This window comes from Emiliania huxleyi (genome assembly GCF_000372725.1).
Source record: "Emiliania huxleyi CCMP1516 unplaced genomic scaffold EMIHUscaffold_102, whole genome shotgun sequence".
Lineage (NCBI taxonomy): Eukaryota > Haptophyta > Isochrysidales > Noelaerhabdaceae > Emiliania > Emiliania huxleyi.
The window spans coordinates 83,892-107,243 of NW_005202303.1; the positions used below are offsets into that span (position 1 = coordinate 83,892).

At 65.2% G+C, this 23,352-nt stretch overlaps 3 protein-coding genes across 3 annotated transcripts; all 3 read left to right on the forward strand.

Annotated features, from left to right (window-relative positions):
- Positions 1-5,577: 5,577 nt before the first annotated feature.
- EMIHUDRAFT_312754 (hypothetical protein) lies at positions 5,578-6,711 on the forward strand (the record flags this gene model as incomplete). Its single annotated transcript, XM_005793214.1, has 1 exon — positions 5,578-6,711. One exon carries the CDS (start codon positions 5,578-5,580, stop codon positions 6,709-6,711), a length of 1,134 nt encoding a protein of 377 aa, XP_005793271.1.
- A 4,652-nt stretch (positions 6,712-11,363) lies between these two features.
- On the forward strand, positions 11,364-11,827 carry EMIHUDRAFT_222199 (hypothetical protein; the record flags this gene model as incomplete). Its single annotated transcript, XM_005793215.1, has 2 exons — positions 11,364-11,513; positions 11,648-11,827. The coding sequence occupies 2 exons, from the start codon at positions 11,364-11,366 to the stop codon at positions 11,825-11,827; spliced, it is 330 nt and encodes a 109-aa protein (XP_005793272.1).
- A 3,241-nt stretch (positions 11,828-15,068) lies between these two features.
- Positions 15,069-17,500, forward strand: EMIHUDRAFT_439480 (hypothetical protein). The gene is made up of 7 exons (XM_005793216.1): positions 15,069-15,166; positions 15,568-15,604; positions 15,673-15,730; positions 15,985-16,028; positions 16,105-16,247; positions 16,582-16,761; positions 17,095-17,500. Exons 1-7 carry the CDS (start codon positions 15,080-15,082, stop codon positions 17,494-17,496), a joined length of 951 nt encoding a protein of 316 aa, XP_005793273.1. The 5' UTR covers positions 15,069-15,079; the 3' UTR covers positions 17,497-17,500.
- The last annotated feature ends 5,852 nt before the right edge of the window (positions 17,501-23,352 follow it).

Consider the following 23,352-nt stretch of genomic DNA (forward strand, 5'->3'; position numbering starts at 1 on the left):
CAAGAGGACAAAGAGGTTTTCAAAAATGTGCTCCTTCGGGAATGTAGGGCCCTTAGGGGCCTAGAGAACACAACCCCCAGGCTCTCCCTTTTCTCCCAGTAAGGATCCACGGCGCGCTCGAGCACGTTTGGCACCAAGAGGCTTTGATTCTTACGACCCTCACCCGCCAAGGCAGGTGTGCGCTCTGCTAGTACTTGTGTGCTCACACCACGACTATACACTGTGGGGGGTGCCCGAGCATGATGTATGTGCGCGTCTGTGCGTGTGTGGGACAGATTGTTGTCCTATGCGCGGGGCTTCCCGCGGGGACCGAAGACGTAACAGCAGCGGCAGACTTACCGTGGGCCTCAGCTCTGGGCCAGAGTGCAAAGGCCAAAGCCGGCGACCTCTCACAGCGCACTCCGCGGTCCGAGCGCGGGCTGGGGCACCAGGCCACGAGATGCTCGAAGTGCGCTCTCCGTTCGACCAGTCGCTGGTCACCACCGTCGCGGCCGCAAAGGCCGCAGACGTGGATGTGGCGGTTGCGGCGGCGGCGGCGGCGTTCGCCGACGGCCGATGGTCGGGCCTGCAGCCCCGCCAGCGAGCTCGCGTGCTGCTCAAGTATCCAATCCGAATCAGGCGAGGTCTGGATCCGAAGGCACTCACCCCTACCCACGGGGGGTACCCGAATCACACTTCCCTACCCCACGGTACCCGAACCCTGGCCAGCTAAGGCAAGCTCAAAAAGAAGAAGCTCTGTTAGTGCCAGTTTCCCAGTCCCGTAGTCTTATGAAAAAAGAAAACGCGTTGACACAAGCGGCGGGGAAGGAAACGCCAGCTGAGGGACACCGAGGACAATCGCGGCGAGCAGGGAGCAGCAGATTGCCGCAATCAGGACGGCCCACATAGTAGCCCGGAGGGTGGTCGCGTGCGGGAGATTGCGGGCGTCGGAGAGAGGTAAGACGGAGTCGACGTCGCCAGTCCGCCCGCCGCGCAGAAGGCGCATCTTACGTTCTTTCTTTTCTCGCGGGAGTCGCTTAGTTCGCCGCTGTGTGTATCTCGAGACCTCGAGAGAAGGCCGCCCGCAGGCCCGACCGAGGGCCCAAGTCAAGAATTGGCTTTCTTTTGGCGGGCAAGTCGCTTAGGCGGCTCCCGTGGTGTACCTGTGTTAGTACCAGTGCGCGCCAGTCCCGTGCCCAGTGTCATGCGAGGGAGATATGTAAAATTCTTTTTTGACACGATTGTTAAAATAAAATCGCTTTCTCTGGGAGGCTCTACCCTGCTGGTGCGAACAAAATGACCATGCCTTCTTCAGCTTCCTTCGATGCGACCTCCTGGCTCCTCTTCCTGGCCGTTTTAGTCAACCAATCGGGCCGCGTGATGGTCCCGTCACTCAAGACCTCGGTCCTCGCCGACCCAGACTTTGGCGAGCCGTTTGCAGCCGTGGTTGGCGGCCTGCTCTCGGGCGTGTCCATCGTATGTCTGGGCGGCAAGCTGCTGGGCGCCGCCTTCACCGACCGGCTGGGTGGCTGGCTCGTCCTGGTGACCGTCTTCGTCATGTGGCTCGCGGCCACCGCCGGCGCGATCGCCGCGCCGACCGTCGACGTCTTCGGGTACATGTGGCTGCTCAATTCGTTTGCGTACACCGTCACTTGGGGCGCGGCGGTCCAGGTCGTCGGCGCGGTGTACGGCGAGAAGGAGCGGCCCGCGCAGCTCTCCAAGGTTGCCTCCGCATCCCGCTTCGGCGCGACGCTCGGCGCTCCTCTAAGCCGAGACCGGGACGAGATCAGGATGAGATTCGCCCGAGATCATGTCTCAACTCCCGAGTCCATCGAGTGCGGTAGGCAACCTCTTCTTCGGCCAGCTCCTCTCGGCCGGCTTCGCGTGGCGCCGCGTCATGATGCCGATGGTGCCGCTGCAGGCCGCCGCCGCCGCCGCCGCCGCCGCCGCTGCAGCAGCTGCCACTGCAGCCGCTGCAGCGGCGGCTGCTGCAGCGCGCGAGCCGCGTCAAGTCACACGGCTGCGCGTATGCGAGCAGGCCGCGCTGCTGCTGCTCTGCACGTACAAGTACTTCACCGACAGCGGTCTCCGCGCGTCGGCCGCCGCCGCCGCCGCCGCCACCCCATCGGCGGCCACACGGAGCAAGGTCCCCTACCCCCCAGTACCCGAACCCTGCCCTCCACCTCCACCCCATCGACGGGTACGCGGAGCAAGGTCCTACCCCATCGCACGTCCCCTTCCCCTCCCCCTCCCCGTCGCCTCCATTCACTCGCCACCCTCGCCCAGCCCCTCCCGCCCACCACCTTGCATCCTATCTCGTCCGAACCCCACCCGCATCGCACCCTGCCCTCTCACTTTGAATGTTGTGCCGGCTCCTGCCCGCGTGTCCGGGGGTGGAGATGCGAGGGTTGCCTGGCCCTTGCCCCACCACTTTGTGTGTGTGGAGAGTGTGTAGTCCTGCCTGCCTACCGAGTGCCATAGGCCAAGGCCGCGCCGGCGGCAGAGGAGGCTTCTTCTCCTAGCGCGCTGGCGGCGATGGCGTCGCTCGACTTTTGGCTGATGCTGCTTCCAAAGGCGATACTCGTCACGTATCGAGGTGCACTTCCTTGTCGTTCATGGCTCCTTCCTCTTGCGTGTGACAGGCGATGCTCTTCACGTACACGCAGTTCTTTATGAACTACATCCCCCAGCTGCTGCACGCGAGCTACGGCTACGACCACGGCCAGGTGGCATCCCTGTCCGCTCCTCTGTCTCTGCGCTTCTCGCTGTCTTAGTGAGCGTGAGCTCCCGGTCTCCCCAGTCCTTGTGTGTGGGTTTAAGCCACGTCCCCTGTCGCTAGTCCGTGGCATAGGGGTCAGGCCTTGCAAGCAAGGTTGCCCACTACACTGCTGCTACTAGGCGGCTTCGCTCGGCGGCGTGGCGCAGGGCGGCAGCGTGATCGGGCTCCTCGTCGTCGGAAACATGATCTACAAGGGGCTCGCGCCGGGCGGCAAGGTCAAGCTCGTCGCGCTGCTGCTCGCCGTCTGCGCTGCGGTGCCGCTCGCGCTCTCGCTCGGTCCAGAAGTGCTGCCGCGGCCCCTCGTGGTGCCTCTGGCGGTGCTGTGGGGGCTCGCGTACGCCCTCCCCTTCTACATCCCGCCGGGCGAGTTTGCGATGCAGATCGGCGGCAAGTCAGCGACCGGCCTGTTCTCGAACCTGTTCGACGCGGCGGGGCTCGCCCGTCTCAAAACAAGACAGGTGGCGGCGGCAACGATGCATTTGTGGTTGCGGCATTCCGTTGGTAGGCGGGCGTCGCCGCCTTCTTGGCGCTGCGTCCCGCTTTCCTTTCTGAGGCCGTCTTGCTTTTTTCTTTTTTTTAGGCGGGCTTCACCTTCTCGGCGCTGTGGAACCCGTGGGCGTCGTCGCTCGCGAAGGATGGCGACTTCCGCGTCGTGCTCCTCTCGCAGGCCTCCTAGACATTTCCGAGACACTTCCGAGACACTTCCGAGACACTTCCTAGACACTTCCGCGTCGTGCTCCTCTCGCAGGCCCTCTTCGGCGCCCTCTCCCTCGTGGCGATGCCGCTGTGCATGCACCGCCAGGCGGCGCGCGCCGCGTCCGCGAAGAAGGTGGCGTGAGCGCGCGGCAACCAAACCCAGACCATTGCGCGCCGCCGCATCGTTGCCGCGAAGGTGCGGAGTGAGAGGATTTGCGCGGCGCAGCGGGCCAGCGGCCGCCTCATTGGTTGAGCACAAGAGTCCGAGCATCGCAAATCCGAGCATCGGTGTGCCGCTTGACCCCATGGCGATGATATTTGTCGGCCTGTGCGCAGTATCTTTCTTTTCTCTTTCTTCTGTCTTTCATCCCCGCCCTTCATGCCATGAATGGCATTCCCCCCCGATCCCCCTGCAGACGTTTCGGATATCGTTTTACTAGCGTGGGACCTGCGGCGGTACCCGTCTCTGTTGTTCGGGCAGTGAGAGACGCAGGATCTGCACGCCAAAGTGGGCCACTCCGCATTTGCATTTTGGTTTTGGGTTGTCGGAGATCATCCATCAGACGACCCCGACACACCGACACACCACGCACAATGGGAGGCTATCGCGCACGATCGGGCATCGCGCCGCAAACAACTCGCCGCACAGATGGGGGGGAGGCAGAATCCCACACACACCGGAGCAGCACAGACACCTTACACGTCAGCGCTCGCTCGATGTGGCCGGCGCTCTCCCCTCGGTCCTATCTCGCCTTTTCAACGGCGGCGTGCGGCCACGCGCCGCGCCGAGCCGGTCTCGGCGGGAGACCTCGGAGCCGCACGCGATGCGGGCATGCGCGATGGCTCCGTTGGCTCCGTGCCTAAGGCAGATCGATTAGTGTGTGAGCTGGGCAGCCACCGTTTCTGTACCCGCTCGATCACGTGCAGGCCGTCGGAGGCCGCGCTGGATGGCCCAGGGCCGGCGGCGGTGAAGGCGTCCGTCGATGAAGGGATGTCGTCGAGGGAGCCATCGTCCTCCGCGGCGGCTGCACCGATCCAGTTGTCGGAGTCCGAGATCGCAGTCGAATTGGAGACGTTCGGCCCGTTGACGAACTCACGGAATGTGAGCGACTTGGTGCACGCTGGGTCGAGCATCATGACTCGCACCTCATCCTGGGCGAGGAACTCGCCCAGGGACCAGCTGTTGGCGTCGCCGTTTTGATCGAGCTGCATCCACTGCATGGTTTCGTAGTCAAGCGTAAACGCCCAGGAGTTGGTGCCTGGGTGACTTTGCTGATGAGAGCGCCTTCCAGGCGGGTAGTCGTGCCCCTCACCTACGGTCATACGGCGGCGTCAGAGGGGGGGAAGGGGCGCGAAGCGTGAACATGGAGGCAAGCAGGTGGTCGCTGCACCTGGCCAAAGCCGGCGACCTCGAAGTTGTCGTAGCTTGTGCGGATATCGCTGAGCGTGAGAGGGACCGGATCGGCAGCAGCATGGGCGGCCGCGTCAGCGGCCGGAGAGGCCGGAGAGCCATCCGACGGAGGCCGGTCGTGCATCGGCGCGTCAGCCGCAGGGGGCGGGGGGGCGGCGGCATCCATCGCTGCGGGTCGCTGGGGGCCGACGATTGTGGACTGATCGATCGTGGCGGGCGGATTTCGGCTGGGACGTTCTACGTTAAAAGAGCGTCGGCGCGGACACGAGAGACTTATAAGGGTAGATCCCCCCCCCCTTAATCCCCCCCTCGCCTCCTTGTCCACGTCGCCCTTTTCTCAATTCATTTCTTCTTTTCGTATTAGGGTTTTCTTTTCTTTTCTCTGGTCGATGGTCGTGTCCAGACGGGTCCAAAAAACTGTGACATTTGCCATGCTGCCCAGACCGCCTTCCCTGCGCCCACCATCCGCCTCCCTTGCGCCCACCACTTGCCTTCCCTGCGCCCACCAGACCGCCTTCCCCACGGACACACGCTTCGCGACGCTGCCCAAACTCATCGCTCGCCCTGATCCTTGGCAGGCATGGACAACGACTACAATGATGAGAACGCCGGCAGCCTCCCTCACAATCGTGATGGCGACGGCCAGGCAGCTGGTGGCACTGAGCCCGTCGAGAAGCAGGGTCTGACAGAGGCCATCGAGGACTTCAGCGAAATGGGCCTGCGTGACGACCTTCTCCGCGGCATTTACGCCTATGGCTTTGAGCGCCCGACCCCGATTCAGCAGCGTGCGATCAAGCCGCTCTGCGCTGTGCGAGACACCCTCGCGCAAGCCCAGTCCGGCCAGGGCAAAACTGGCGCTTTTACCATCGGCACCCTCCACACTCTCGACCTCAACGAGCGCGACTGCCAGGTGATCATTCTCTCAAACACGCGCGAGCTGGCAAAGCAGACGGCGGAGGTCGTCGCGGGCCTCGGCCAGTACATGAACGTGTCGAGCATGGCCTGCATCGGCGGCCAGGCGATGCGCGAGTCCATGGAGGCGCTCCGGCGTGGGGTTCAGGTCGTGGTTGGCACGCCTGGGCGCGTGCTCCACATGATCACAAACGGCGCGCTCCGCACCGGCCGAGTCCACTACCTCATCCTCGACGAGGCGGACGAGATGCTCAAGGAGGAGCGCGGCGAGGGTGGCTCCTTCAAGGACCAGGTCCACAGCATCTTCGACACGCTCCCGCCCTCGGTCGCGGTGGGCCTCTTCTCTGCAACGATGCCGGACGAGGTGGTCGCGCTCTCCAACAAGTTCATGCGAGAGCCCATCCGCATTTTGGTAAAGCGCGAGGCCGTCACGCTCGCGGGCATCAAGCAGTTCTACATCCACGTGGGGGACCGCGAGGAATTCAAGCTCGAGGTCTTGCTCGACCTGTACGAGACAATCACGATCACGCAAGCCATAGTCTTTGCCTCCTCCCGCAAGCGCGTCGAGTGGCTGGCCGCGCAGCTCAACGAGCACGACTTCGCGTGCAGCCAGATGCACGCCGACCTTGACCAGCGCGAACGGCAGGCGACCATGCGCGCGTTCAAGACAGGCGCCACGCGCATCCTCATCAGCACCGACGTGCTCGCGCGCGGCATCGACGTCCAGCAGGTGTCGCTCGTGATCAACTTCGACCTGCCCCGCGACCGTGAGAACTACATCCACCGCATCGGGCGCGCCGGCCGGAACGGCCGCAAGGGCGTGGCGGTCAACTTCATCACCACCGACGACGTGCGCGCGCTCCGCGAGATCGAGCGCTTCTACTCGACAGAGATTGACGAGATGCCAAAGAACATTGCCGAGATGATCGGGTGAGCGCGTCGAGCGGCGAGGCGTGGACGCGCGGTGGGGCTGGTCACTACGAGTGCTTGCTTGCAGCCTTGCACACCTCACTCTGGGCGGCGACACCTGCGACTTGAGCTAGTGCCTCTTCGTGCGTGCGGTGGGGCCGTGGTGTTGTGCTTGTTTGTGTGACAGACTCGCGTCGAGCTAAGTCAATTAAATTGTTGGTGTCCGCCGCGGGCGCTATCTTTAGACTCGTCGGTGTGGGGGGCGGGGGACCGGGGACGGGGCGGGGGGGGGGGGGGTCACGTCACTCTGCATCCTCTCTCAACGCCGGCGGCGCGCGCGGGAGGCCGAGACCGGTGTACTCACTGATGGGAGCAGTCCTATACCATGATAATACGCCGCAGATCTCGAAAAGTGTTACATTTGCCCAGACCAAATCCATAAGACGGAGGCATGCCTGTGTCTACTCACGCGCGCCGTCACGGTCAGGCGCCTGGGTTTTCCTGTTCCGCGAGCTGTTCAGCGGTGCTCTCCCCTCCAGCCCCGCCAGCCTCGCCCTCGACCGCGAGCCCTGCCGCGTGCTCCCCGACCGCAGCTTGGGCCGTGCGCCACCTGGCCTGGGTCGCGAGGCTTCTGCCGGCAGCCCGACCGCCCTGAGGAGCCCCGCCTGTTGTCCCGGCCGCTGGACCGAGCTGCAATCGCGCTTGCCCTTGCAGTGGCACGCGCCGACGCACGCGGTCGGCTCGATGCGCGGTGGTGTGCGGATCCCGCAGCCGTGCAGCGCGTCGGCGAACTCGGCGCCGTACTTCATGCACACGTTGAACGGCTCGCCGACGCAGCCCGTGATCTGCTTCCAGCGCGTGCGGTCCGTCGGCATCGCTGCAGTGAACATCGACCGGCGGAAGGTGCGGATGCGGGACAGCACGCCCGCCTCGGTGTAGCGGCGCGCGGCGAGCTGCTCCGGGTTGCCTATGGGGCATTCGTCTCGGGTGAGTCTCGCGTCACACCGCCGCGATGCGATCTCCTCTGGTGCTGCCGCGGAAGCCAAAGTACTTTTCCGGCGTGACGACGACGGGCTGCAGGATGTCGAGTGTGCCCATGAGCAGCTCCCTCGGCGCGACTAGCCATCGGTCGCACATGTAGTCCTTCTCGCCGCGTGAGGAAGGCATATGGACGTAGCGTGGGTCGAGCGCCCCGAGGTCGAGCCTGCACACATAGAACTGGTCCGTCCGCGTCACGACGAAACGTCCGTACGCCTCGAGCAGCCCGTGCTCCCGCACCTGTTGCATCGGTCCACTCGAGGTGCGGCGCAATCTCGGCGCAATTAAACTCTGCGCAATCTCGGCTCTATCTTCTCCATCTTCCACACCTTCCGCATCAGGACCCACTTCAAGTATGGCACAATCACGCCATTGCCCTGTGGCGTCGGCGAGGCGCCGCCAAAGACAAGCTGAGAGCTCTTTGTGTTGTTGGCCGCGATCCTATCCACCGACTGAGCTTTGATAAGCGTCTCTCCCCGCTTGGGTGTCGTCGCGTTGTCGGCGGTGAGTCCTGCGCCATGCGCCGTTCCCGCCCATTGAGTCGAGTGCGACGGCCCAGTCTCTGTACTCCTCCACCTCCCACACGTACCTGGGGCGCAAACGGCGAGGTGGTGTCACACCTCTTGACATGTGAGCGCGTGGCCGGACTTGTCGGGCCTCTCTCGACTGAGTTGTGAGTGAAAACCCACCCTTCCCACAGGCGAAAGAGCACCCACACACCTGGCGTGCCGGTAGAGAGATATATCCTGCTTCTGCTGCGCGGTTGCTGCGCCTGAGTAGTGAGATTGCCGTTTTCATCGAATGATCAGAAGAACCACGCCAGAGCGATTCGGCGACTGAGTCGGACAGCCGCAGTGCAACGCGCGCGGGCGGCGGGGCGACAGGCAGACGCGCCGAGCAGGAGGGCGAGGTCGGCGCGGTTGGGCTCGAGCAGGTTCTTGTACAACGAATCCCACGTGCTGCTGCCGCCCCGCGCGTTCCCCAGCAGACACACAAGCGTGCCGCTCGACGCTGTCGTGTCGGCCATGTGTCGGTGCTGACGCGGACGACCGCGATCTTCAAACTTACCGGTAAAGCGGCCAGGTACTTTTAGGCTGCTGTGGGAACAGCTGAACGCTGCTCGCCAAGGCTCGCCCCAGCATCGGGTAAAACAGACAACGAAGGGAGGGATTCAACGGTATTTCTTTCTGCCTCGCACCAACTCATGCCATGGTTTCTGTTTTACCCGATGCCATGGTTTCGAGGTTGATGCTCCGCGAGCAGCAAATGTTCGGCGGCCCGCTCCCTATCACTACGCTGATCCCGGGCAGCGGGCCGGGCACCACCTTTGACGACACACGAGCGCCAGAGCCAATGGTGACGGTGCCGGATGGGCCGGAGCACGGCTGGAAGCGCGGCCTGACGCTGCCTCGCTACGTGCTCAACACTTCGGCGCCGCCTCGCCGGGCGGACCCCGTCAACCGCTACTTTCCGCGCTCCGACGACGAGCGGGCGCCGCTGCTGCCGGAGCTCTTCATGCCGGGCTTTCCAAAGTGCTCGACGACATGGCTGTACAGCTGCATGTCAGAGGTGTGGAGCCCCGACTCAGCGGGCATCGGCTGCGGCAAGAAGCCAGACGGGTGGGGCGCCGACCGGTGCGGCAAGCGGTACCTCCTCGTCTCGCTCTCCACAAACGCGAAGGGCGAGACGCGCCCTCGCAAGGAGACCTTCTTCTTTGGGGGCACTCACTAGCCGAGCCTACCCGAGATTAGCCGCGACTAGCCGCGACTAGCCGCGACTAGCCGCGCCTAGCCGCAGCCGAGACTCGCCGAGACTCGCCGAGACTAGCCGAAGCCGAGGGAGATCTTCTCCCGACTCGAGAGGCCAGACACTTTGCATTCGGAGAGCAGCAGCAGCAGCAGAAGTTTCACCAGCGGCGGATTTCATGCAGAGGTTGACGTTCGCAGGCACGGGCGTCAAGTACTGGGACGGCGACTTCCTGGAGATGCACGGGCCCGACCCGCGCAGCGGCAGCAAGGCGGACGCGCCGCCGCTGTGGCTGTGGCAGGAGACCGCGAAGCGGCTGCGCGCGCAGGCGAGGCGCGAGCTCGAGCCGAAGAGGCTTGGGCACCGGCCGAGCCGTCAGGACCTACACCTCGCAACTTCCCGCGCGGTGCGGCACCACATCCAAAACCTCGACGAGTTGTGCGGCGGCAGCAGCGACCGAGAAAATGTCGAGATGTAGCCGAGAGGGAGCCGAGAGGAGCCGAGAGGAGCCGAGAGGAGCCGAGAGGAGCCGAGATCTGCCGAGATCTGCCGAGATCTGCCGAGATCTGCCGAGATCTGCCGAGATATGCGGTGCCAATTGAGCGCGGGGGAGGTCGGTAGCAGCGACTTCACACCGTCACAACTGTGAACAGGTCGCGGCACGGCCGAGCTCGCGTGCGTGCGAGTACGTCGCCGCCGCATCGCACAACGGATCGGCCGGCGGCGGCGGCGGCGGCGGCGCGGCGGCGGAGGGAGAGGCGGCTGGGGCAGTGGCGCGGGCGCGGGCAGAGATGCTCGAGTCGGCGCGGTCTCATTGCGCTGCGCGGCTTGGAGAGGAGGCGCGCTGCTCCGCTGTCGGCACTGGAATGCTGAGGCACGTCGCGGCCATCCCCGGCGGCGGTCCGAATGGCTGCTCGCACCCCGGCTGCCACCGGATCGCAAAGGGCCTGCCCGGCTCGTGGCAGCCAGTCTGCCAGTGGCTTCCGGAGCTGGACGCCAAGCTGAACCTGACCGACGCGCACTGCATCCGCTCGATCACGCCGTGGGTCTCTTCTCGCGAGCTCAACCTTTCGTTGGTCGATTTCACGCCAAACTACCTCTGCGATGCGAAGGCGATGCAGCGCATCCACTTCTCCAGCCTCGACCCGTCGCGGCCGCGCTTCATTGTGGTGATGCGCGACCCGGTCATGCGCGCCTTTTCGGAGTGGTCGATGTTCGCGCTGGCGTGGAACTGGGATGCGGAGCGCAACTTCACCTCTGCGATGGAAGGCAAGCTCTCGGCGCTGCGGCGCTGCAACGAGACGCTCTTCGACCAGCCGCTGCTCCTCGAGACGCTGCCGACAGAAGAGCTCGCAGAGTACGTGCAGAGCTGCTACCGGCAAGGGCGCGCCATGATGTACCCACAGCTGTCCATGTACGCGCCCTGCATCCTGCACGCGCTGCGCTACTTTCGGCGCGAGCAGTTCCTCTTCCTGCGGTACGAGGACCTGATGAAGATGTCGGCCGAGGCGATCGTCCGGCTGGTGGGCCACTTCAGCGGGCTTCACCTCGACGCGGAGCTCGTTGCGCAGGCCGTCGAGGGCGGAAAGTGCCAGCCGTCGCACCGCGAGCACTCGGCGCCTCCTCCCGGCTCGAACCCGCCGCCCGCGTAAGAATTATTCACGGTCAACTGTTCACTCTTGTTCATCACTAATAGGCTCGAACTCGTCCCGCGGGCCGGTCAAAGGGCGGCCGATGTCCTTCAGCGACACGTCGCCCGACGCAGCCGACTACCTCGCCGACACGGGCACGCGCCCGGAGCGCTTCTCGGAGAACCTTCCAGGAACCTTCTAGGCACCTTCTAGGCACCCTCTAGGCACGCACCTGGAGCGCTTCTTCGACCCGTACAACCAGATGCTGGTGCGCGCCATCGGCACGCCCTTCCGCTGGAGGCGGCGCGACCACCGCAAGCGGTTCCTCAACGCGACGGAGAAGGAGGCGGCGCGTGTGGCGCTCGAGCAACGCGACGCGCAAAAGGCGGAGAACAAGCGAGACCCGCCGAGAGTGGCTCTAGCGAGATCGGCCGTGATTGAGGGAGATCAGTTCCGCTCGCCGCGCGGCGCAAAGGCGGAGGAGGCCCCGCGGGCGCAACGCGGAGCGGAGGACGGCGTCTCTTCACAGACGCCGGCGTGTCACAGGCGGAGAACAAGCGCAAGCGCAAGGCGAAGCTGCGCGAGCAGGTGAAGGCCAACAACGAGTGGGCGAAGAAGCAGAAGCTGAGGCGCCAGGCGAGTGGCCGGAAGGCGAGTGGGCGGAGGGCGCTTCGCGCCGCCATGGCGGAGGCGCGAGCGGAGGGGGGCGGCAAGCTCAAGGCTTGATCATCAGTTGCGACCGTGCGACCGCCGAGGCGAGGCATCACGTTGTCCAGTCAGAGTAGTCATGTCCGAGAGACACACTGTGGAGCGGAGTCCAGTGTGCGATGTGCATATCCATATGCGGTCCCAGACTCAGAGACGCGCGCGAGCCGGCTGTCCGCTGTATCGTGTATGTACATATTTCTTATTTGAGCGAGCCGAACGAAAAACTACTTAGCTTCTTTCACAACAAAGAACCCTGCACAAAGACCGCAGGGCGGGGACCTGTTCCATTTTACCCATCTCCTAGTAGAGGTGTCCGTTTTATTTATTTATTTACAAAAGCCTCTCTCAAACGCACGCACGATTCACACGGTAGGTTTTTTCTGGGGACGTCTTGCAGCTGTCATCCTCACAGTATCGCTGCGATCGTCCGCTCCGGGTGCGTGTACGTGTGGTACGTGTCCTAACTCGATCCGGGAGGTGCCGTCACCGCCGATCCCCCATCTCCCCAAACACGCCCGCTATTGCCGGCTGCAAGCTGTGCGTTGCGGTCGCGCCTGCAACGGGTTTTTATTGTCCCGGAAGGACAAACTAACTGCGGCCCGCGCCATGCGTGCGTCTGCGCCCCAGTGCCGGAGGAACTCCAAGAGGCCAAGGATCCCGAACCCAGCAATCGGGTGCGGTTGAGAGTGAGAGTGCTGCACACAAATGCTCGCCCTCCTCCCCACCCTCCACCTCTCGAGCGCCGCGCCACTCACGCTCGAAGGCAGCACGCTCCGTCTCGCCGGCGCCGGCGGCAGCGTCCTCCTCGAAGGAATGGACCGCTCGCTCCGCGCCTCGCCCAGCGGGACTGGCGGTGTCTTTCTGCATGGCGATTTCCGCGAGCCGATGGCCGCCGCGGACGTCTCGCTCGGGACGCTGCACTGCGGACGGCTCCTCTCGACGGCACGCTGCACGCGCTACTGGATGGCGCCGGCCGTGGGCGACTCGGCCGCCGACGTGCCTCTCGACTCGCAAATGGTGCTGCTCGAGTTTGCTGCGGCTGCGCCGCGGGTGGGCGCGGAGGCGGCGTGCTACGCGCTGATGCTGCCTCTCGTCGACCGCGAGGCGCGCTCCTCCCTCTCGGCGGCCGGCATGTCGCTGCCGCGCTTTGTGCGCAGGCTCAGCCGCCGCCTGCTGCCCCGCCTCCTGCCCCGCTTCCGGCTCGCTCGCGGGCTGAGCTTGCACGTCGAGTCGGGGGACGAGGCTGTGCGCGTGCCTGCCGGCGCCTGCTTGCTGTACGTCGCCGCCGGCGCCGACCCGTACGAGCTGATCGCGCGCGGCGTCGCCGAGGTGCCGCAGACACACTCACACCGCTCACCCGCGTGCACCGGGCCTTGCACTCTCACCTTATCTTGCCTCACCTTAGGTTGCCGCGCGCCTCGGGACCTTTGCTCCCAGAGCCGCCAAGCCGGTTCCCCCCTCGGCGGACGTGTTTGGCTGGTGCACGTGGGACGGCTTCTACTCGCGCGTCGCTCCAGAGGACGTGCTCGCAGGCGCCGCCTGGCGTCGGGTCATCTCGGCTCATCTCGGCTCATCTCGGCTCATCTCGGGTCATCTCGGGAGCAGGCGCCGCGTCGCTCAACGAGGCGGGCGTGCCGCCGCGGCTGATCGTGCTCGACGACGGCTGGCAGACCGTCACGCCGCCCCCGCCGCCCGCCGCAGCCGAGCCTGCTCCCGAGCGTGCGCCGGCGCCTGCACCCGTCCGGCCTGCACTGGCAGAGGCTGCGGCGGCCGAGGAGGCGGCGGCTGGGCAAGTGGCGGTTGGGCAAGTGGCGGTTGGGCAAGTGGCGGTTGGGCAAGTTGCGGCTGCAGGACCCGCGCCGCCGCCCGCGGCCGAGGCGAGCGGTGTGGTGGAGAGACTGGCGGGCCGCGTCTCGCTCCAGCTGAGGCGCGCGTTCGCCGTCCTCGCCGCCGCCGCCTCGCGCGGTCTGCAGCGGTGGTATGAGCGTGTCGTCTCTCGCAGCCGGTACGGCTCGCTGCCTGTGCGGGTGTGCGGACGCTGGCGAGGAGATCAGCCGAGATCAGCCGAGATCAGCCGAGATGGCACTGGCTGCAGGTGTGGACGCTGCTCGCGACGAGGCTGCTCCGCTCGACGATGGAGGAGCAGCTACGAGAGCGAGAGGGGCGCTAGCCTGAAATGGAGGACGGGGAGGATGAAACACAATGAAGAGGAGTGGTGCGAGAGCGAGACCGACTTTAGCCTGAGGAGGAAGCACAGTGGAGTAGGAGTACTACGAGAGCGAGACTGACTTTGGCCGCCAGCTCGGCGCCTTCGCTCCAAACCGAAAGTTCGAGGCTTCGGCGAGCGGCGAGGCGGCGGAGCGCGCCGGCGGCCCCACGCTGGCGAGGCTCGTGCGGGAGCTCAAGCAGCGGCACGGCGTGCGGTACGTGTACGCCTGGCACGCCCTGCACGGCTACTGGCGAGAGATAGCCGAGACGTCGCCGCGTCTCTCGGAGCGGCGTATCTCGGCTATATCTCGGCTATTTCTCGGTCAGGCGTGGCGTCGCCGCGTCCCTCGGAGCGGCCGAAGGGCTCGAGGTGCAGCAAGTCTTCGCGAGCCCGTCGGCGCACCTTCAGCGAGTCGAGCCGCAGGCGACCTCGCGCGATCTCGGCCGATCTCGGCCGATCTCGGCCGATCTCGGCCGATCTCGGGCGATCTCATGAGCCGCAGGTGCGGTGGGACGCGATGACGCTGTTCGGCACCGGCCTCCTCCTCTCGCGCCCGCAGCTGGACGCCTTCTTCGCCAGGCTGCACGCGCCGCTCGCCGCCGCCGGCGTGGACGGCGTCAAGGTCGGCGTGCAGTGGGGGCCGGCCTCGCTCAAAAAAGAAACCACGTCGGCCTGAAAAAGAAACGGCGGGGCGTAGGTCGACGTGCAGTCGGGGTTGGCCTCGCTCGGTGGCGGGGTGGGGGGCGGGCCCTCGCTGGCTGCGCGCTACGTGGGCGCGCTCGAGGCGTCGGTCGCCACCACCTTTGGGCCGCACCGCATCCGCTGCATGCCATCGTCGTTCGTGATGAGCCATTCATCGTCCGTGAGTGATCGACTAGGCCGCGCCTCCCCCGCTGCACGCCATCATTTCTGACCGATCCTGAGCCTCTCCTGAGTGATCACTCAGGCCGCACCTCCTCCACTGCATGTGCCACTCCACCGAGAACCTCTACCGCTACACCCACGGCAGCCTGCTCCGCGCCTCGGACGACTTTTACCCGAGCCGGCCCGCGTCGCACACGATGCACATCGTCAACGTCGGCTACAACTCGCTCCTCCTCGGCGAGCTCGGCGTCCCCGACTGGGACATGTTCACCTCGCTCAACGAGGCCGAGAGACAGCCGAGAGGCAGCCGAGAGGCAGCCGAGAGGCAGCCGAGAGGCAGCCGAGAGGCAGCCGAGGTGCAGCCGAGGTGCAGCCGAGAGGCAGCCGAGAGGCAGCATAGAGGCAGCCGAGAGGCAGCCGAGAGACAGCCGAGAGGCAGCCGAGGTGCAGCCGAGGTGCAGCCGAGGTGCAGCCGAGAGGCAGCCGAGAGGCAGCCGAGAGGCAGCCGAGAGGCAGCCGAGGTGCAGCCGAGAGGCAGCCGAGAGGCAGCATAGAGGCAGCCGAGAGGCAGCCGATGAGGCAGCCATCGCCGAGCTGCCGCTCGAGTGCCCCTCCCTCAGTGCCCGCCGCACAAAGAGACCGCACACAGAGCAACACGCCCCACGCCCCCACGCCCACCTGCCAGGCCGCGTCGCTGCACGCCGCCGCGCGCGCCATCAGCGGCGGACCCGTCTACGTCTCGGACGCGTCCATGGTAGGGTCCATGACATGTCCGAGACATGTCCCATAGGCGGGCCCGTCTACGTCTCGGACGCGCCGGGGCAGCACGACGTCGCTCTGCTGCGCAAGCTCGCCCTGCTAGATGCGGCGTACAGCACCCGCGTGCTCCGAGCGCACTGAGACGCGTGAGACGCTCCGCTGTCTTCCCGCTATGCTGCTTGTGCTCGTAGCCCAGCTAGTACTCACGTGCTGACTCGACTGCACACGATCTCCCCACCTCTCCCCACCTCTCCCCACCTCTCCCCACCTCTCCCCATCTCTCCGGACCACACGGCACGAAACCGTCCTCCACGCCCGGGACGCTGGCGTATCCTTCGCACAGGCTCGTCCTGCCCGACGGCGCCACGCTCCGCGCCGCCGCCGCCGGCACCCCGACGCGGCGACTCAGCGGCGATTGCCTCTTGACAGCGTTCTCTTGATTGCCACATGGCGTCTTCTTCAGGCCGCCCGACGCGCGATTGCCTCTTCGCGGACGTCACCTCCGACGGCGTCTCAGCCCTGAAGCTCTGGAACTACAATGGCAACCACAATGGCGAGTGCAACGGCGAGTGCAATGGCGCCGGCACCGCGCGCCTCCCGCCGAATGCGCGGAGCCTAGATGCGGCACTCTAAGGCACAGCCCCGGACCCAAGATCACGCAGACGACCGTCGAGAGCAGACAGGCAGCGACGACAGTCGGGAAGGCACACTGGGCCCCAGGAGGGCGAGCGTGAGAGCGGCCTGTTATGCTGTGAGCTCTAGCTGGTGAGTGAGCTCCAACGCAGCTCGTCGCTCGCTAGATGCAGACTCTCACACTCCAGCTAACGCTCGATCGGACGCGTGCTCGGCTGTCTCGCAGGCTGCGTTGCAGCTGTACTCGCTGTATTCGCAGCCCGCGTCTGTTCGCACTGTGCTACTTCACGCCCTGTCTACCCCGCAGGCGGTGGTCGGCGCCTTCAACGTGCAGGGCGCGCGGTGGGATTTCGAGACGCACGGGCCGGTCGCCGCAGCGCAGCCGCCGCAGCCCGTTTCGGCGCTGGTTCGGCCGCACGATGCGGATTGCTTGCGGCCGCACGGCGGCCGTTTCGCCGTCTGGTCGCACCTCGGCTCGCGTCTCGAGGTGCTGCCGTCTCCCTCGAGCCCCCCTCCCTCCGTCCCCCTCCCCCCCCTCCCCCCTCTTCTCTCCCTCCCCCCCTCCCCCCATCTCTCTCTCTCTCTCTCTCTCTCTCTCTCTCTCTCTCTCTCTCTCTCTCTCTCTCTCTCTCTCTCTCTCCCTCTCCCTCTCCCTCTCTCCCTCTCTCTCTCTCCCTCTCTCTCCCTCCCTCTCTCTCTCTCTCTCTCTCTCTCTCTCTCTCTCTCTCTCTCCCCCCCCCTCCCTCCCTCCCTCTCTCCCCGCCGTCTCTCTCGTGTCAGCGGGATTGTGAATATGCACCTCCCTCCCTCGCCCCCACAGGTGCTGCCGTCGGGGTCGGCGGCGGCGCAAGTGACGCTGCAGCACCGAGAGTGGGAGGTCCTGACGATCGCGCCCGTCCTGGCGCAAGGCCGCGTCGAGTGGGCGCCCCTCGGGCTAGTTGAGATGATCAACGCGGGCGGCGCCGTCGTCGCAACCACGCTGACGCGCGCACCCGCTGACGACCACGACGCGGAGGCGCGGCTGACGTCGCGCGCCGCCGGGCGCTTCCTCGCATACTGCACGCCGCGCCCGGCCTCCGTCTGGCGCGAGGGGGGCGAGCTCGGGCTGCCCTTTAGCTACGACGACGCCACTGGCCTTCTCGCGATGCAGATCGACGAGGCGACGGCGAGCAAGCCGGCGGAGCTCCTCGTGCATTGGTGTGAGGGTCGTGCAATTTGGTAAATAAAAGAAAGGAAACAGACAGCCAGAGGGCGTAGGGCGAGCGGCCCCGAGGGATCTCTGGACTCTGGGAGAAGTCAGAACACAGAAGAGGGGGGATCCGACCGCGGGAAATCTTTTTAATTTTATCCATCCGCCCCTGTGAGACCATGTGTCCACGGCATGGGTTACTCTTACCAACGGTAAGTGAGTTGGTCGGCGAGATAACCGAGATCCTCTGGAAGGTTGAAGGGCGGCGGACGTGCTGCAGAGAACAAGCTGACGCGGTGCACAGAGCTAAGTGCCTCGCCGTCCTCGCAGGAGTCGCTTAGGCGGCTCCCGTGGTGTACCTGTGTTAGTGCCAGTGCGCGCCAGTCCCGTGCCCAGTGTCGTGCGCGTGAGTGAGTATTCTTGATACGAAACCACGACGACACACACCACGAGTGACCAGTCGACTCGCATCGGTTGCCTCCATGAACGGCGGAGCTATTCTCGCACACACACACACACACACACACACACACACACACACACACACATGTAAAAGAAAGAAAGAAAACAGACAACCCAAGGGAGGGATGGGAGGACACAGAAAGAAAGAAAGAAAGAAAACAGACAACCCAAGGGAGGGATGGGAGGACGGCACGCCGCCACCACACAGGGATTTTAAGGAGAGGTGTGTGATGCGCTAGCCGTCGCCCACCCTAGGGAGTCTGCCTCTTCCTATCTCTCTTCGCAGTCTCTCGCCGCTTCTCGCTGCAGCCTTCATGCCACCTCGCGGTCGTCCCACTCTCGTCGTTCTCTCCCTTGTCATTGGGAGGACACAGAAAGAAAGAAAACAGACAACCCAAGGGAGGGATGGGAACATGTGTGTGTCGAGGTAGTCAAATTCTTTTTGATCACGCAACCATCCAAAGGGGGCGCTTTTGCTCTTGCATGCTATACACACATCATGCAGACCACCGCGTTGACAACTGGGCGCTCGGCTACCATACTCCTGCTCGTCGCGGTAGCCGCCTTTCTGTGCCTCATAATCCCTCTCCGCTCCGGCACACTCGTCGCCAGAGCCGAGCCACAGAGCAGCGAGTCTTGGTCGCACCCGCTCAACGACAACCCAAAGTACTGGCTGGATCCCAAGTTCTGGCTCCCAGAATACTCGGAGGTGTGGGGCGCGGGGCCTTTCCCGTGGTCCGCCGCGGCCAACTTGGACGACGGTGTGCGAGAGTCGGCCTCCTCTCCTCTCCTGCCCGCCCACACTGCATGTGCATGTGCATGTGCATGTGCATGTCCACGCTACGCAGGTGCATCGGCGGCGGCGAATGCGGCGACGGGCGCGGCAGACGCGGCAGCGAACGCGGCAGGGTCGGCGGCAGGGGCGGGCGGCGCCGCGGCGGGCGCAGTGGCGGCAGCAGCGGGCAAGGCGGCGGGGGCGAGTGAAAGCGGCTGGATGCATCGTGAGATGATACCGATCGACCGTCTCCCGTCGCCCTCCCACTTGTGGGCGCAGCCTCGGGATTGGTTCTAGAACTACAGCCGTCTGAGCGTCAGGCAGCCCTCGGCTCTCATCTACACATTCTTCTCATTCTTCTTCCATAGGTCTGTCGGCTTCATGAACGTGGAAACGGAGACGAATGTGCCCGTCAACGTTCAGGCGGCATCCTCCGAGATGTGGCCGAGATATGGATCTCGGCTGATGATTATTGTGTCGGTCGAACGTGCAGCGGCGGCTGCTCCCGCCCCGCCCGCCATTTCCCCACTCCGGCGATGCCCCCCCCCCCCCCGCCCCTTCTGTCCAGGTCGGCGACACGGCGCAGAAGCAGGCGCCCCGCGCTGCGCTCTCGAGTCGGTCGCGAGATCTGGCCCGCGAGATGACCCGAGATTGCACGAGATCAGGCGCTCGACGCGACCGTCGCCCTGACAAACACGGCCGTCGCCGACCGCCACGGGTGTGCGCGGCCTCCTCCTCTCCTCTCTCCCACGCGGACCGCAGCGGATGGCACGGACATGAACATGCACATGCCACACGCAACACATGCACATGTCCATGTAGCATGCACATGCACATGCACATGCACATGCACATGTGCATCTGCATATGTCGCCGGCACCCGCAGGTACGTGCCGGCGGGATACGTCCGGGCCGATGGGAAGCCCGACCCCGCATCCGCGCACGGGTGGCGGCACAGCTTTGCAAGACGGGGTCCGCTTTTGTCTCGCGAGGGGATCAACTGCTCTCTCTTCTTCTACCAGGCCAGCCTCGAGCCCGCGGTCGTCGACCTCTCCTCCGCCACTCTGCCACGACACGTGCAGCGCCTACCTCGCCGAGCTGCGCGAGCAGGCGACAAGTCTGGACGGAACCTTGACTCCGCCTCCTCTCCCACCCGCCTCCTAGAGAGGCTCCGCCCTTGACCCTTTCTGGAAGCTGACGCCCCCTGGACTGACACCTCCTAGACACGTCCTTGACGACAGCTGCCGCCAGCCCACCTTCCTGCACAGGGCTTCACCGACTACGACGGCAGCGGCGTGTGCGACGACGGTGGCGACGGCTCCGCCTGGGGCGCCTGCTCTCACGGTACGACTGCGCCGCCTACGCCGAGGGGTGATGGCGCGTCCATGACATGCGCATGTCCGCGACACGTCTGTAGGCCACGACTGCGCGGATTGCGGCCCGAGGGTGGCGCCGCTGGGGCACTCCTCTCCAGGCCAGTACGCGACGATGGCGGGGATGGCCGCATACGAGGAGGTGAGGAGTTCCGTGCCAAGAGCACACCCCAGTTTACGCGCAAGCGCACACGCACCACACACTGTCCCACTCGTGTCTCACCGCCGACAGCTGAACCCCCCCCCCCCCCTCCCCCAACCCCCTCTCCTTCTCCCATTCCCAGCACTTTGCGCGCGTGGAGACACTGACTTGTGTGGGGATAGTTGCCCGTGAGCTCGCCTCGCCTCGCCTCTGGGGTGGTCCGAGGGGGGGGGGGGGCTGGGTCGGCGGTGAGCCGTCACACACACACACACACCTCGCTCTCCACAGGGAAAGAGCTGGCACCCTGGCAAGTACGCGTCGGTGGCGGGGAGGGCGGCGGTGCACGATGGCGCAACGTGGCGGCCAAAAAAGTACGCCAGCATGGCTGGCGCGATGGCAGGTCTTCCTCGCGCGGTCAGTCAGTGGGTGGGTGGTACACACTTCCATGTGGTACACACTTCCTGGCGATGAGGCACCACCATCACGTAGCACAGGGCATGGCACACGAGGCGCTGAGTGTGCGTTCTCAGGGAAAGCATCGCCACAGACGTACACTCGCCTGCCCGGGTAGAAGGACAGGCGGGCCCCCTGCACTAGCACACTCGAGAGGGCCGGACACGCGCTCCGCTGTCTTCAGCTGTGCGTCCAGCTGCACCCGTAGCCTTCTCCTCCTCACACAAAGGCACGTCTCTCTCCTAGAGGTACTCACGCCGTGCCCCTGACTCGGGTGTGTCACGGCATAGGCTCCGGCGAGCAGGGCTGTGGCGGAGGCGTCCCAAAGGACGCGCATGGCTGCTGCCCGCACACCTACTGCCCCGGCGTGACGGGAGGCAGAGGCGAGGCGGCGCCAGCGGTTGCTGCAGTGGCCGCAGGCGCACCAGGCCATCTCTCTCTCTCTCTCTCTCTCTCTCTCTCTCTCTCTCTCTCTCTCTCTCTCTTCCTCTCTCTTCCTCTCTCTTCCTCTCTTCCTCTCTTCCTCCCTCTCTCCCTCCCCGCCCTCAACACACACACACACACACACACACACACACACACACACACACACACACACACACACACACACACACACACACACACACACACACACACACGCACGCACGCACGCACACACACACGCACGCACACTTCATCACACACAGCACGTCGTACACCCCTCACATCCCCCCCCCCGCCCCCCGCCCCTTCTGTCCAGGTCGGCGACACGGCGCAGAAGCAGGCGCCCCGCGCTGCGCTCTCGAGTCGGTCGCGAGATCTGGCCCGCGAGATGACCCGAGATTGCTCGAGATCAGGCGCTCGACGCGACCGTCGCCCTGACAAACACGGCCGTCGCCGACCGCCACGGGTGTGCGCGGCCTCCTCCTCTCCTCTCTCCCACGCGGACCGCAGCGGATGGCACGGACATGAACATGCACATGCCACACGCAACATGTCCATGTAGCATGCACATGCACATGCACATGTGCATGTGCATCTGCATATGTCGCCGGCACCCGCAGGTACGTGCCGGCGGGATACGTCCGGGCCGAGGGCGACCCCTACGCATCGGCAGGCGGCAGTGCCGTCCCCGCCGGGGCCGCCGCCGCCTGGTCGCCGGCTGCAAAAGGGGCGGCGAGCAACCCGGCCGTCAGCACCGTCTCCACGTGGGCTCACTTGATGGGCGCGCGAGATGATCCGAGATCACACGAGAGCACACGAGGTGGCCCGGAGGCACCCGCACCTTGAGCGACAGCGCACACCTGGCACACACAAGCGGCTCCCTCCCCCTTCCGAAGCTTCCGTATATGCGCAGGTGTCAAGGCGCTGATCACGCCGCCGCCGCCGCCGCCGCCCGGCGTGGTAGAATCCTTTCTCTCGGGCGTGGCGGGCTCGCTCGACGGCGGGCGCGCCTCTTCTCGCCGATGCCCCGCTTCTCCACCCTCACGCGCCCGCCCGACCCCCTCTTCTCGCTGTTCTCTCTCTCTCTCTCTCTCTCTCTCTCTCTCTCTCTCTCTCCCTCTCTCTCTCTCTCTCTCTCTCTCTCCCCCCCCCTCTCCCTCTCTCTCTCTCTCTCTCTCTCTCTCTCTTCTCACCCCCAGGGGCCGCCTTCCCCACACCCACTTGTTGGACACCAGGCTCATCGGTGCCGGCCTGCCCACGCTTTTCACGCCGCCGCCGCCGCCGCCCCCGGATGTGGTGCACACAATCCTCTTCGAGTGACGTGTGCGCGCCTGTACATATGTGTATATTGTACAGTACTTGTACGTGACCTCTATAAAGCCGTAGTGTTAGAGAGGTCACGACTCACGTCCCGCAGGGGGCCACTTTTGTTGTTTCTATCCCGGAGGCAGTGCCCGCACGCCGCAGCCCGGCGACGCGGCAACCGGGGGGGGGGGGGGGTCGGACCGCTCCGGAGAGGGACCTCACAAGTCTATAGTCACAATTCCCCCGCCCGCACTTGGTTTGCGCCACCGCCAGGGCGAAGCCCGCGAAGCGCGAAGGGTGAGACAGCTTGGTACGTGTGTTTGACCTCTTTGAGGTTAATAGAGTAAGTGAGTGCAAAGTGGGATACGGTTCCCTTCCACGCCGTGACCTTGGTGTTTGCGGCGAGCGGGGGGGGGCGGGGGGCGGGGTGCCGTCGGACCTCCCGTCCTCCGCGCCCCGGAGAGGCAGACCGGCTAGCAGACCGGTGGACCTCACAAGTCACATTCCCGCCTCGAGGAGGAGCGCCTCGCCTAGAGTTCGGGTGTGGGCCCGCGCACTACTGGGATTGGGCCGATTCCGCATGGTACGGGACCCCTCGATCGTCTCGCCCTCCCTCTCACTGGTGTGTTCAAAGGGGGGGGGGGGGGTCATATTAACAAACACACACGGTCAGGATCGAGGTAAAGCGCACTGCTTGACCCTGAGGGTGATAGCTTGTGTGAGGTGGTCTAATGGGTCCTGTTTAAGGCGACAGTCTAGGGGAGTTGGCGGGAGGGTCGGCAGCTCAGCCGAGAGAGCACTCCTTCGAAGGCTATAATGGGCTGACGCCTGACGGCTGAGCGTCTGCGGGCGCAGAGCCTTCCGCCCGGGTTCAGTGGCAAAGTGTCGCGTGCCCAAACGGGTGTTTTCTCAGTTTTCATGCACACCCGGCCACAGCCGAGCCGCGCGACGGATAA

Bases quoted from the DNA above. Each gene is read 5' to 3' on its own strand.
- EMIHUDRAFT_439480 (XM_005793216.1), top strand. From the start codon at position 15,080: ATGCACATCGTCAACGTCGGCTACAACTCGCTCCTCCTCGGCGAGCTC. The intron at 15,731-15,984 runs GCTCGCCCTGCT...TCCTTCGCACAG, and splicing joins GACGTCGCTCTGCTGCGCAA to GCTCGTCCTGCCCGACGGCG. The intron at 16,762-17,094 runs GTGCTGCCGTCT...TCGCCCCCACAG, and splicing joins ACCTCGGCTCGCGTCTCGAG to GTGCTGCCGTCGGGGTCGGC.